This window comes from Pteropus alecto, unplaced genomic scaffold, assembly GCF_000325575.1.
Source record: "Pteropus alecto unplaced genomic scaffold, ASM32557v1 scaffold143, whole genome shotgun sequence".
Taxonomy (NCBI): Eukaryota; Metazoa; Chordata; class Mammalia; order Chiroptera; family Pteropodidae; genus Pteropus; species Pteropus alecto.
In genome coordinates, this window is record NW_006434828.1 from 2,133,356 (window position 1) to 2,146,020 (window position 12,665).

At 51.6% G+C, this 12,665-nt stretch overlaps 1 protein-coding gene across 2 annotated transcripts in view; it reads left to right on the forward strand.

The window, feature by feature from the left end:
- Positions 1–12,405: 12,405 nt before the first annotated feature.
- The window catches only part of COPS8 (COP9 signalosome subunit 8), a 12,674-nt gene continuing 12,414 nt past the window's right edge, over positions 12,406–12,665 (forward strand). Inside the window, exon 1 of one of the 2 annotated variants that reach the window (XM_025045437.1) lies at positions 12,406–12,572. In XM_025045437.1, the coding sequence (XP_024901205.1) occupies positions 12,495–12,572 (78 nt within the window). In that variant the 5' untranslated portion in view covers positions 12,406–12,494. The remainder of the gene's footprint in view (positions 12,573–12,665) is intronic. The other variant, XM_006909893.3, reaches the window with a different exon arrangement.

Here is a 12,665-nt window from a genome sequence, read left to right on the forward strand (position 1 = left end):
GGCCCGAGGCCGCCCCGCCGCCCCGCAGCCCTGGCCTCGCCCTTGGCCTCGCCCTCGCCCTGGCCGCGCCGTCATCAGTGTCTGCACCATGCCTTCTCCGACGCCTCGTTCCTCCTGCGCCAGCGCCCAGGCTTTTGCCAAACACGAGGGGAAGGGCTCAGTCCTCCAGGCCGCCAAGTCCACCCAGGCTCGGACACTGGCCTCAGGCTGGGAGCCCCGGACCAGCTCACTGTGGACACTCAGAGGTTCAATAACTCACTAGAATGACTCACAGAACGCAGGAAAGCATGAAACCGCCTGGCTTTCTTACAGTAAAAGGCTATAAATCAGATGCAGCCGAGGGAAGGCACAGAGAGTAGATCTGGGGTGGGCAGGGCTCAAATGCGAAGCCTGCAGGTCCTCGGAGATGCCACACCCTCCCGTCACTGATGTGTGACAGTACGCACAGGGTGCTGCCTGCCACGAAGCCCTTGGAGTTTCAGTACCTGGGGATTATTGGGGTTTTCTCACAGAGGCGTAATCGATTGAATCATCGCCTGCATACTCGAATCCCACATCCAGCGCCCACCCGTCGCCCAGATGTCGGGCCGATATCATGTGGCTCAAAGCCCAACTCTCTCATTGCACGGTTGGTCTTTCAGGCCTGGCCAGCCCAAATCCTGAGCCGTCTCATTTGCATGAGACATCTAGGGCTCCCACAAGCCACCTCATTGGCACAAACGCTCAGGTGCGGTTCAGTGGGTCCTCCAAAAAAGCAGACACTCCCATCACTCAGGAAATTCCAGGGGCTCAGGGTTACTTCCCAGGAACCAAAGACAAAGGCCAACCAAGTTCCTCATCACAAAGCAGCTAGCTGCCAGCAGCCCCTTCGGGTGACAGGGACTCTGAGACAGAGAGCTTATGCGTTTAACTTCTGCACTTCGATAGGTAATTAACCCAGGAGCAGAACCAAAATCCTGTGACCATCCGTATGATGCTGCTTTGGCCTCCCCACCTTCTGGGGATGACTTGATTTTTTCCAATTCCATAATTAATGTCTGTATCGAGTTCTACGGAAGACCATCTGTTTGGCCAGAGGTATGGTATCGGTCACCCTGAAATTCAGAAGCTTTGCCTGGTTTGTCCCCTCCACGGGGGAGGTGGAATCCTCGGTATGTCCACAGTTCGTGGATGCTGGGCAGGCCACGGGATCCACTAGCAAATATCAGGAACGCCATTTCCACAAAGCCCAGCCGGGGACTCAGTGCTCACCAGCCCGGGCAGGAGGGGGAGCTCGAGAGAAAGTTACCACGTTTCTAAAAATGCTGACCCTTCCTTTAGCCGATGGGCCAACAGCCTATTCCGATCATATCACCAACAGCGGAGCTCTTCAAAGAATTTAGACCAGGAAGTTTGCAGCGCCTCCCGGAAAGAACTAAACGCCATCATCTATATTTTATAGGCTGGAGGGATGTGGGCAGAGGGACCTACCAGGGCCTCGGCTGAAGGTGGCAGCTGAAGGCCCAGGTCCCAGCTGAGCAAGTCAGAGAAGGCATCTCATTAGCCAAAAACAATCAGAAGAGTAACACAGCCTAACTTAAGCCATCAAAAGGCTGATGGGTCCTCTCAGATTCTGTCTTTAAAACCCCACAATGAAAACACCAGCTCTTACAGGGAACAGGCTTCTACCGGCCTGTGGGTGTCTTCCTGGGGACTAACTTTCCATCAGAAAGTCACTTTGGGTGGTAGAGAGTGGGGATGAAGGACTTGGGTGACCTTAAAAGCCCCTCACCATACCCCTTCCCCACCCAGGAGAGTGGGGGCCCTTCTTGCCTTCCCTAGGAAGTCAGACTTGCCAACGAGACCACGGTTCCAGCGTCCTTGGTCATGATACCTCCCAGACGTGGCTGGACGCACTGGCCATGTTCCACGTCTCTCCCAATCTTTCGCACGATCTCCAAGAGAGGGGAGGGAGAGGCTGCCGCTCGAAGAACCAGCACGATGTGCTTCCATGTTCCAGGCCAGACTCCTGACGCGGCTCGCTGCACGTCCGTGGCGGGATTCGTGGGTTGACAGTGCCACCTTCGGGGGCAACCTCCCCCAGCTCGGAAGGACGCTCTTGTTCCTTCCCAGGGCTCTGTGGCTCCAGAGAACATCCCATCGGGAGTCAGCGCCCTGCTTTATCCCGCTCATCGTCCGCATCTCAGCATTTAGAGCTTTTTCCATCACAAGCCAGTGGCCTAATGAATAAGACTCTGGATGTTATTTTTTGTATCACTGGAGGTGCGTCTTCAGGATAAATTCCCAGAAGAGGCACCGTTGGGCCAAAGGGTACGCGTGTTCATTGGCTAGTGTCATCGTAACAAAGCACTACACGCTCCGTGGTACTTAAGAGAAACGTGTCCTCTCACGGGTCTGGAGCTAGGAGCCCAGAGCCACGGCATGGGCAGGGCACGCTCACTCCGAAACCCAGACGAGAACCCTCCTCGCCTCTCTCACTTCTGGCCCTGCCAGCGACCCGTGGCGGGCCTCGGCTCGTAGGCGCATCTCTGTCTCTGTCATCATGTGACCTGCTCCTTGCGTGTCTGTCATCTTAAAAGGGCACCAGTCACATTGGCTTTAGGGCTCACCCTGCTCCAGCGTGACCTCATCTTAACCTAGTAACCTCTGCGAAGACCCCATTTCCAAGGTCACATCACAGGTTCTGGGTGGACGTGGGTTTGAGGGGATGCCATTCGACCCAGCGCTGTGAGATCAGTGACATTGTGCCGGGTTCTGTGCCATGGACATCTCCCCCCGACAAGTACAAGGCAGCGCCTGCTCCCCAGAGCCAGCAACACGGTGCGTTGTCCAGCTCGTACGTGGAAAACGGTACCTCGGCGTTGCTTTTCATTACAGATAAAGTCAAGCTTTTTTTCTTACGTGCTGATTTGTACATGGGCCGGGCGAGCAGGGTCTGTTCACGTCTTTGCCCATTTTTCTAAAGGGTTGGGTCTTTCTCCTCAATTTTTCGCGGAGAACTTATGCAGGACTCCCCCCCGCTCCTGACCTGCTGTCCATCCTTCATGACCATCTTGCAGGGATCACGGCTCACGCCAGCTCTCCTGACCCGCAGAGCCCGCCGTGCTGTTACTCGCCAGAAGCATTTTCAACGTGCGGCAGCTCGGCTTCTGAGATGTCGTGGCTCCGATTCCCATCTTCATTTTTCATCCAGACTCTCTCTTTCCTGTTTCTCAATTGTCCCTTCTCTGGAAAATGTTTACCCCACTCCCAGCGACTCTCCTGGGTGCGGGGTCCCGCCCGGCAGAAAGCCATCATCCCATCATCCGCCACGAGGTCGGCTGCGCCCTCCCGGCCTCGCGGGCTCAAACCACCCAGCGCGGGAGCTTTGTAGTGAAACCCTGCCATTATTTGGGCGTTTTCCTCGTCTCAGATCCATCCGATGCCCCGTTACCGCCTCTGCTCTTTCTTTCCCAGACAGAAACACAAGTCTTTGTGCTGTTCCTGGTTCGTTCGCATCTGCTTGTATTTTGAAGTCGTTAAGAACACCTTGTGACCCAGTTTTACTGTAAACGTTACCTGTGCCTTTTGGTTTCTCCAGCCCATCGCTCTGGCTGTTCCTCCGGGGGATTCAGAGAGACCGAAAATCTAGATGACTGCCAACGTGGCCGTCTTCACCTGTTTCTCCTCAGCCTTCGAGAACTCTATGCATGACCAAAATCGGCCCTGTGATCCTGATCCACATTAAAACGTCATCTACCAGATGTGCGTTTTTTAATATTGCATATGGTATTTCTGGTATGCAGAGTAATCTTTTCAATATTGATATGTTCATTCATTTTATGTGTTTTATTCTTTTTTTTTTTAATGACATGTGGATTTTGAATCATAAAGGAGAAGCCTTTCCCCATACCGGAATTCACTGATGTCGCCTTCTAGAATTTGTATGACGTTATTTTTTACATTTATGTTATTAATTCATTTGAACCACATTGCTGCGTATGGGGAGAGGTGTGGTTATTTAATTGTCTCCGCATCATTTATTAGAAAGCCAATCGCCTTCCAGCATTTGAAATGTCACCTTCATCGTATACTGAATGTCCACGTGTACCTGGGTTATTTCTAGACTTTAATTCTGTTCCATTGATCTGTCTATTCACGCACCAAAACCATGAGTTTTCTTTAAAAAAATTCATTCTTTTTACAATATTTATTATGAAATATTGAAGACACGCCCAAAGGTTCAAAGAGTGGTACGAAGTATAAGAAGGAACTGATCACCGTGACAGCTGAGGCCCTTCGGGTGTCCTGCCCCCGTCAGGCCAGCAGAAATGCCGCCAGACCCCCGGCCGGAAGAGACAGAGATAGTACAAAGTGAAAGGAGCAGTTAGACCAGCCGGAAATAGACTGAGGAAGCTGGTTGCAAACACTTCTTACTTTTTGTGAATAGAGGAAGGAAGACTCGGGGTCAGGAGCACAGAGGTTAGAAAGACGATGGCCAGGCCTTGAGAGCTGACCCGGGGACTGTCCCCATTTGCCCGGCAGTGCTGCCGAGAACACGGGCCTTGGAGCGAGCGAGGCCTGGGTTCCGATCTGGGCTCCTTACTCGCCGTGTGACCTCGGGACAGTTACCTAACCTCTCGGAGCCCTTGTTCTTCAGCTGGTGGTTGTGAAGGTTGCGGGAGACGATGCGGATAAGGTAGCTTAAGACGTGCCATGCGAATGGACTCGGACCCAGTTTAAAAGCCATCCTCGCCTCCATCAGGCTCAGGGGCCGCCCAAGACTCCAGACACGGACGTTCTGCCAGCCTCAGGCTCATTCACGCTGCCCACCCCGCCTCGGCCCATCAGCGCCCCTTGGCCAGGGACGGAAAACCCCTGGGGGTCTCACGCCCCCGTGAGCAGGTCCTGAAAGCTACAGAAAGTCGTGAAAAACAAAGCAACGTTACCCCCGGGAGCCCCAGAAAGAGCCGTGGTGGGGACTCAGTTTCCTGGGTGCAGGGGCTGGGATGGTCCCTGCGCAATGCACCCCTTCCCAGGACAGAGACAGAGGACGCCGCCAAGCAACCCGCCACGCCTTCCCCGTCAGCACCCCGGAAACGTCGCCCTGTGCGCAGGTGTCGCCACAGGCCGGGCGCAGGCTGAGTGTGGCCTTGACCCTCCGCTCGCAGACAACGCAGAGCAGCCTGGACCACCCAACCTAGGACGGAGCCGGGAAGGGCACCGCCAGCCCGAGGAAGCAGGGGCACGGAGAAGAATTCCTGTGACACACCCTCTCGATCCGCTCTCTTCCGCAACCGAAGTCGTGCCCAGGCGTGAGAAAATGAAGTAGATACTGTAAAAACGCCCGGTTTACTGACACTTCCTCGTTCCCAAAAGGAGAGATGCAGCTCCGACTGCAGGACGTGTCACCCCACGGGTGGGGATGACATCGACACGAAGCCTCATCGCCCGGGGGACCTGACACACCTTCCCATTCCTACCTAGTCCTCTAACTCACTCGCTGATGTGTCACCTGCTGTGTTTTCCAAAAATGTAATAATATTAAAAATCAAACGTAGAGGGCTACCTCTCGCCTGAGGCAGAGTTATGTTTCGGGGGACGCGATCCGATGAAGTATCCAGATGCTGTGACATCCTGAAACAGGTGCCACCTACCTGCTGCTCAGACTGAAGCAGGAGACGTCTAAAAGCCCGGACTTCTCCTTATTGTGAGTGCACTTTTCTGGCAAGCATTGTTTGAGTAAATTTGTTGATCATTTGTATTAAAAAAGAAAAGAAAGGGGACTCCTCAAAAGTACAGTGCCCCGGGTTTGCAGTTGTAAAAGAAATTTGGAGGAGGAGGCGTTCACTGCCCGGAGCAGGAAAATGGGCGGGTGAAATAAGGCGCCCGGGGAGCCGCCCAACCCCAAGGCCCGTCCTTGCTCCCTCAGGCGGGGAGGTGAAGACCCTACGCGGTGCGACAGTGCCTCCTGGTGGTCAGATCTGAGATTGCACCCAGAAGGTCTCCAGACAGCATTCATCGGGCTGTTTGTATATAATGAACAGGAATCATCAATTATTAGCCCAGGCACTGGACTAAAACGAATCTCATTCAGTCCTCGAGATAGCCTTGCAGGGAAGACTGGTGGTTACCTTGGTTTTACAGGCTCAGGAGACTCAGACAGGGGCCAGGGGCTCTCTCAAGGTCACAAGGTCAGTGCCGGATTCAGAGGGCTGGGCTCACAAGCGTTCTGCCATAAATGACGTAGGAAACGGGATGGTTTCAGCTTCGGTGCCTCCAAAACGCATGACGAACTCTGACTTGGCGTCCAAAATTCCACATTTCTTTCCCCACCAAAGGCTGACTTTCAATTAAGCACCTCCAGACCCTCGTCTGTCTCTAGGAGAGAACAAGTCATCCTTTGAGAGTTTCTTGATCTCATGCTGTTTGCAAGGGAGCTGGGCTAGGTGCCCTGGGGAATGTCCGCTGACGAGAGAGGCTCACTTCCCGGGCCATGGTCCTCCCAGTCCAGGGAGCACAGGACCACCCAAGGAGACCCTGGTGACCACAGCGCTAGGCTACGCCGAGACGCTGTGGGCTAAGAAATCAGATAAAACTCGTGGTTCATGACCAAGTGCGTGCCGCTGCGTGGAGGCCTGGGTTAGGCTTGGGGGACCGCGTGACTCTGATGGGCTCCGGCACCATGTCTGCTGGGGCTCAGGACCCCTGAGCAAGCAGAAGGCGGGAGAGAGGAGGAATGGGGACAGGATGGCCTACGGGGGAATAACAATCTTGATCCCACCTCAGGAGGGATTAGGACCCCGATTAAGCACATGCAGCATGGCAGCTGCGAGAAATCTGAGGAGACAGGTTGGCTTCAGCCTTCATTCCAGCATGGGGTGCCGACAGGTTTCACGTGGCATGCTGACTCCGAGCCTTCGGTCCGGGCCGAGTTCCTTTGTGGAGGGAGATTCTGAGGCCCTGTCCAGCACCGTGGGGAAAAAGACCCGTTAGTCACATCTGCCACTGTCAGCGGCTGTGGCGGCGGATGGAGCCACTCCGTGAATTTGTCTTTTCTGGTTCCGGGAGAGCCATCTGTGCACGAGGATGGATGTGGGGGCAGGGGAAGAAAATGCAAGAAAACTGGATATCACGTCCCAATCCAGTGGGAGGGGACTGGGGTTCCCGGTGGCCCTACGGGCCTGGAGGCGTGAAGAGAAGTAACAGCAGAAGCACAGGGGACGTGCCGTGGACGGAAGCCAGCTGTCACAGGCCCAGGTGCTGGGTACCACTCGGGGAGGCGCTACAAAGAGGAGGGGGAATCCTGGGAGGTGGCCCGCACAGCCGCCCCATCCCGGCTGCGACCGCGCCCCACGTGACACCGCAAGCCCAGCACCCTGCAGAGGGGACAGAAAAGCAGCTCCCACGTGCCTTTTGGGCTTGATCCTTCATCATCGAATTGCCACTGGAGCTAACGGCACCAGAACATCCTGCCATGAGGAGTATCGGAAGGCAAAGGAAATGAAGCGAGGACCGAGGGCGGAGAGGAAGGAGGGCAGGGAAGGTCCTGTGCGCAGGAAGCGAACCAGCGGAGAGGGAGCCCGGGCCGTCGGCATTTATTGGACAAACGTCCCCTGAGCTCCCGCTGCAGTGCGTGCTCACAGTTCAGCGGGACTGCGAGCCACTCCCCGTGCAGCTTGCAGAATTCAAATCAAACTCAAAACGAAAGGCGTCATGAACGGTTCTACACCCCTGTCACGTGGTTAGCCAAGAGACGCGTCTTTACCGCAGAAACACATAGCGAGTGTGACAGGAGGCTTTACGTGATGTCATTTTTCCGTCAAGACCACCCGTTCCCTGCCCATCTCTGCTCGGTGTCCCCGGTGCGTCTGCCCTTTCTCCCGCTTTCTCCAGAAGCCCTTTGCTTCCGCGGCCCTCGTCCTGCAGCTTCCTTCATTCTTCCAAACTTCCCCTAACGTGCATCTGCCCTGAGCTCCAGGGCCCTTCGCAACTTTTGCAAAAATGTCCTCTTACTTCCTCCAAACTTCCCCTAACATGCATCTGCCCTGAGATCCAGGGCCCTTCACGACTTTTGCAAAAATGTCCTCTTTTATTATCCACCTGTGAACACGAATGTAGCCAAACTGGGAGGGGGTGGGGGGAGACGTGTCCTGTATTTTAAGTTTAGATTGTTAAGGTCGTTTGAGATTTGAGGCCAAAAAGTCAATGTTAAAATAACTTTATAATACTATATTAAATTTTTATAAAGAAAATATTATTTTCACCCATAGTCTGGCCCCCTCAACTGTGTGATCACTTGCATTCAGGTCTACGTTTCTTCCATCGTTTATCCATAAATCTAGCCTGGGACAGAGCGATAACCAAGAGCTATATACATGATTATTTTCCATGTTTTTTCTTAACGTTATTTCAGAAAGACTACTTTTATGTGGACTCTGTGTTTATAAGTTTAATCGATTCGAAACACTCCCTTGGCTGACAACAACATGTTTAACCTTTCACCTATTAGACACTGAGGTCGCTCGAAGGGCTCTGGCTGTCGTATTTCCGTTGTTGTGCCATTTCTAGCCATCGCTGATTTCCTGTTTTGCAATGACTTTCTCAGGATGGCCTCCCAGGGGCAGAACTCCAAGGTGACGGCGAAGATCATGTCGTGGCTCACGCGTGCTTACCAGAATGTCGGTGGCCACCACGGTGCCACCCACAGGGGATGCCTGTGCCAGGAGCTCCATTCGAGACTTAGCAGTCAGAGACACAAATGTCCCTCTGAGTCCTTGGCCCAATGGCACTTCATGAGAACCTTCTTTTTCGGCCACATCAGCACCCCAAAAATCCCAGTTCCTCCAGAGGACCACCCCCCGGAGTTTGTAAGCACCTCTGCTCTGCCGACAGCTCAATGCTCGGAAGTTAGAACTGCAACCCTTCCCCTCCGTGACTGGTCTTTTCACCCCACAGACAGAGGCAGCTGCCCGAGTTCTGAGGCTTCCACCCTGAACATGAAGCCCAGGTCCTCGTCACTGAGAGCTGGCTCAGGCCTGGCCCATTCCCTGCGACTCTGGTGCAGACCTGTCTAATCACTAGACTCCGCCCACAGCCCTGGACCTTTGTGTCCCAGCTTCTGCCTCAGGTCCTACTGCCTCCTGCCAACCCCCCACTATGTCTACCGATGTGCCTACTCTGGATATTTCAAATAAACAGAATCGTACAGTATTTGATCGTTCGCAGCTGGCTTATTTCACTTAACACAATGTTTTCAAGGTCTGTCCATGTCGGAGCATGTGTTAGTATTTTGTTTAATTGGCAAGGGATCTTTCACTGCACAGATATACTATATTATCTATTCATCAACCGATAGACATTTGGATTATTTTCACTTTTTGGCTGTTACAAATGATGCCACTATGAACATCCATTACAAGATTTTGTTTGGACTTATTCTGACTTCTCTTGGTTATACACCTAGGAGCAGAATTCCTGGGTCACGTGATAGCTCTACACGTAAACTTTTGAGGAAGTGGCAGACCGTTTGCCAAAGCAGCTACTCCATGTTACGTTCCCACCAGCAGTGCGAAGGGTTCTCGCGTTCTCACATCCTCATCGACACATATCACTGTCTGCCTTTTTTATTATAACCAGCCTAGTAGGTGGGAAGTAGTATCTCATTTGGGGTTTGATTTGCATTCCCTTAATGGTAATGATGTGAGCATCTTTTCATGTACTTGTCGACCATTCATAGATCTTCTTTGGAGACATAACTAAGTAAATCCTTTGCCCATTTTTAAATCGGACTATTTGCCTTTCTATTTTTGTGTTGTAAGAGATACTTATTCATTCTAAATCCAAGTTTCTTGTCCAGTATATGATTTGCAAATTTTTCTCCCATTCTGTGATGGTCTTTTCACTTTCTTAATGGTGTCCTTGGAAGCACAGACATTTTTAATTTTGATAATGTCCAATTTATCAACTTATTTTCTTCCGTTGCTGTTCTTGTGCTGTCCTATCTAAGAAACCAGTGCCCAGTTCCTGTTCCGGGCCACAAAGATTTACCCTATGCTTTCTTCTAATAGTTTTACAGTTTTAGCTCTTGACATTGAGGTGTATGATACAGTTAATTATCGTATGTGGCATGAGACAGGGGTCCGACATCATGCTTCTGTACATGGATGCCCAGTTGTCCCAACACCATTTATTGGAAAGACCATTCTTTTCCCCAAGTGGAAATGATGTTGGCATCCCAGTCGAAAATTAATTGACCGTAAATACAAGGCCTTATTTCCAGATGCTCCATATATTCCATTGACCTATATGTCTCCTCTTATTACCACTGACCTAGGCACCCACCCCGTCTTGACTACTGCGGCTATGTCATTGTTTTGACATTGGATGGAAAATGTGAGCCTACCGGTTCTTTGATTTCAAGATTGTTTTGTCTAGTCTCTGTCCCGGAATTTTTATAGAAATTTTATGATTTGTCAATATTTGCAAAGAAGACAGTTGTGATTTCGATTAGGAACTGCACTGACTCTGAATGTGAGTAGTACTGCCATCAAAATATAAAATCTTCCAATCCACGAGCAAGGAATATATTTCCATCTATTTAGATCTTCTTTCAATGGTTTTATAGTTTTCAGAGTATACATTTTGCACTTCTTTTGTTAAATTTGTTCTTATTTTATTCTTTTGTTGCTCTGGTACATAAAGTTATTTTCTTACTTTCAATTTGTTAATTGTTATTGTATAGAAATATAATTGATCTTGTATATTGAAGGAAATTGTGGTGAACTTTTATTTTTATATTCCGTCCAAAGCATTGCTAAATACAATCATTTCCACATGGAAACAGTGTTGGATATTAAAAAAAAAAAGTATCAGTGAGGCTGTTGCTGTCTTGAAATTCTTAACAATCTTATCTTTGAACTTGTTTTTGGTTAAGTGGAGTCCATGGCAACAGCGGAGCATTTGCACGTGAGCAAAGAGATACGTGCAATAAGCACGTTCACGGCCACTCCATATGGTGTTTCAAATACCCCACGAATTTAGACTTCCCAGAGGAGCCCAATGGTGAGCATCCAGCAAGACTCAAACTGAGTACGAGGTATCCCATTATGTCTACAGTTGAATGAGCTGGGTGATGACGGCCCTGAGAGACCACAGTATCCCTAAGAACCTGAACTTGCTTCAAATACATAATAAACAATGGTGTCCTGAAAACACCAACAACCAAGGAACTCTATCATATTCTTACGTTACTTCCTTGTAGTGTGCCTTCAAATTCCTTTATTGTACTGAAAATAATAACATAGCAGGAAAGGAGAAGTTCCTTTTAGTCCTTCCTTACTCATCGGAAAGCCTAGGGTACAAGGTGCTGGTAGAGCATGTGCATAAATCAGAGAGCATTAAAAACGGCTGAGTTAGTCTTGTGCAGAATTTCCATGGTTCTGATAAGAACGAAACACACAGGCAAGCCCGAGCTATGACCTAGGAATCGGGTTATTTCAGTCTGAGACACTGAGCCAAAAGGGAAAATCTTTCTATTACCTTTAATGGCACTTCCTCCTCCCAGCCTCATTGTTTTGAACAAGGATCCTGCATTTTCGGTTTGTTTTGCATCCACAGATTATGTAGCCAACTCTGCAGCAGGAAACAAATGGAAGCCTCTTTCTGGGTGGTCTAGTGACAGCAACTAAACGAATATGTGAACAGACAACGCAATATGTAAACAGACAACGCACAACGTAGCGTTCACTAGCAATAAGCACTGTGCAGAAAACTGAGGAAACAGACAACACAATATGTAAACAGACAACACACAACATAGCGTTCACTAGCAATAAGCACTGTGCAGACAACTGAGGAGGCCAGGTGGCTGGAGCAAGTTGGAGAGGGTCTGAGAAAGAGACCTTGAACCCTGGGAAGCCGTGGCAAGGGCTCTGGCGTTTAGGGGGCTGAACAGAAGAGTAACAAGGTCTGAGTTTTGTTTCAGAGAAAACTGTGGCCGCTGGGACTGTGTAGGAGAGGGAGGCAGGCGCGGAGGTCGGGCGGTGTCAGCGGTGTCGGCTCCCGCAGTCTCCCTCAGTTGCGGGGTCTACAAGACGGGAGCCCCGTGTGGAAGGGCGGTGGGCCCTTGCAGACATCCGGAGGACTGAAGGAGCAGGCCCGGGAGCAGAACCATAGCTACGTTTTGAATCTTTAAATCTGCGTGTGTATCAGACCTCGAAAGGAAGACATCGAATAGCCTTCAAGTTTGCACAAAACCCCTCCCTTCCAGGTTTTGGATGCGCGCACGCGCACAGCCGCCCACGACGCCGGGGCCGGTCCTCCAGAGCAACGAGAGCTAGCGGCGGCGACCCCTGCCAGCCGCAGCGACGTCCGACGACGCGCCGGAACAGACGTCGCGCCTGCGCAGAGGCGCTCGGCATCGGAGGCTTTTACGTCATCACGGCGCGACGTCCCGGGGGACAGTTTGGGGATCTGGCTAGCGGGAAGGTGTGGCGGCGGGACCATCCGGGAAGATGCCCGTGGCCGTGATGGCAGACAGTGCCTTTAGTTTCAAAAAGCTGCTGGATCAGTGCGAGAACCAGGAGCTCGAGGTAACCGTCCGCGTCGCGCCGGGGCGGCTGCGGGGTCTCCTCCGGCCCGGGCGGCCCCGGGCTCCGCGGTAACGTGGCCTGGGGCCGGCGCGG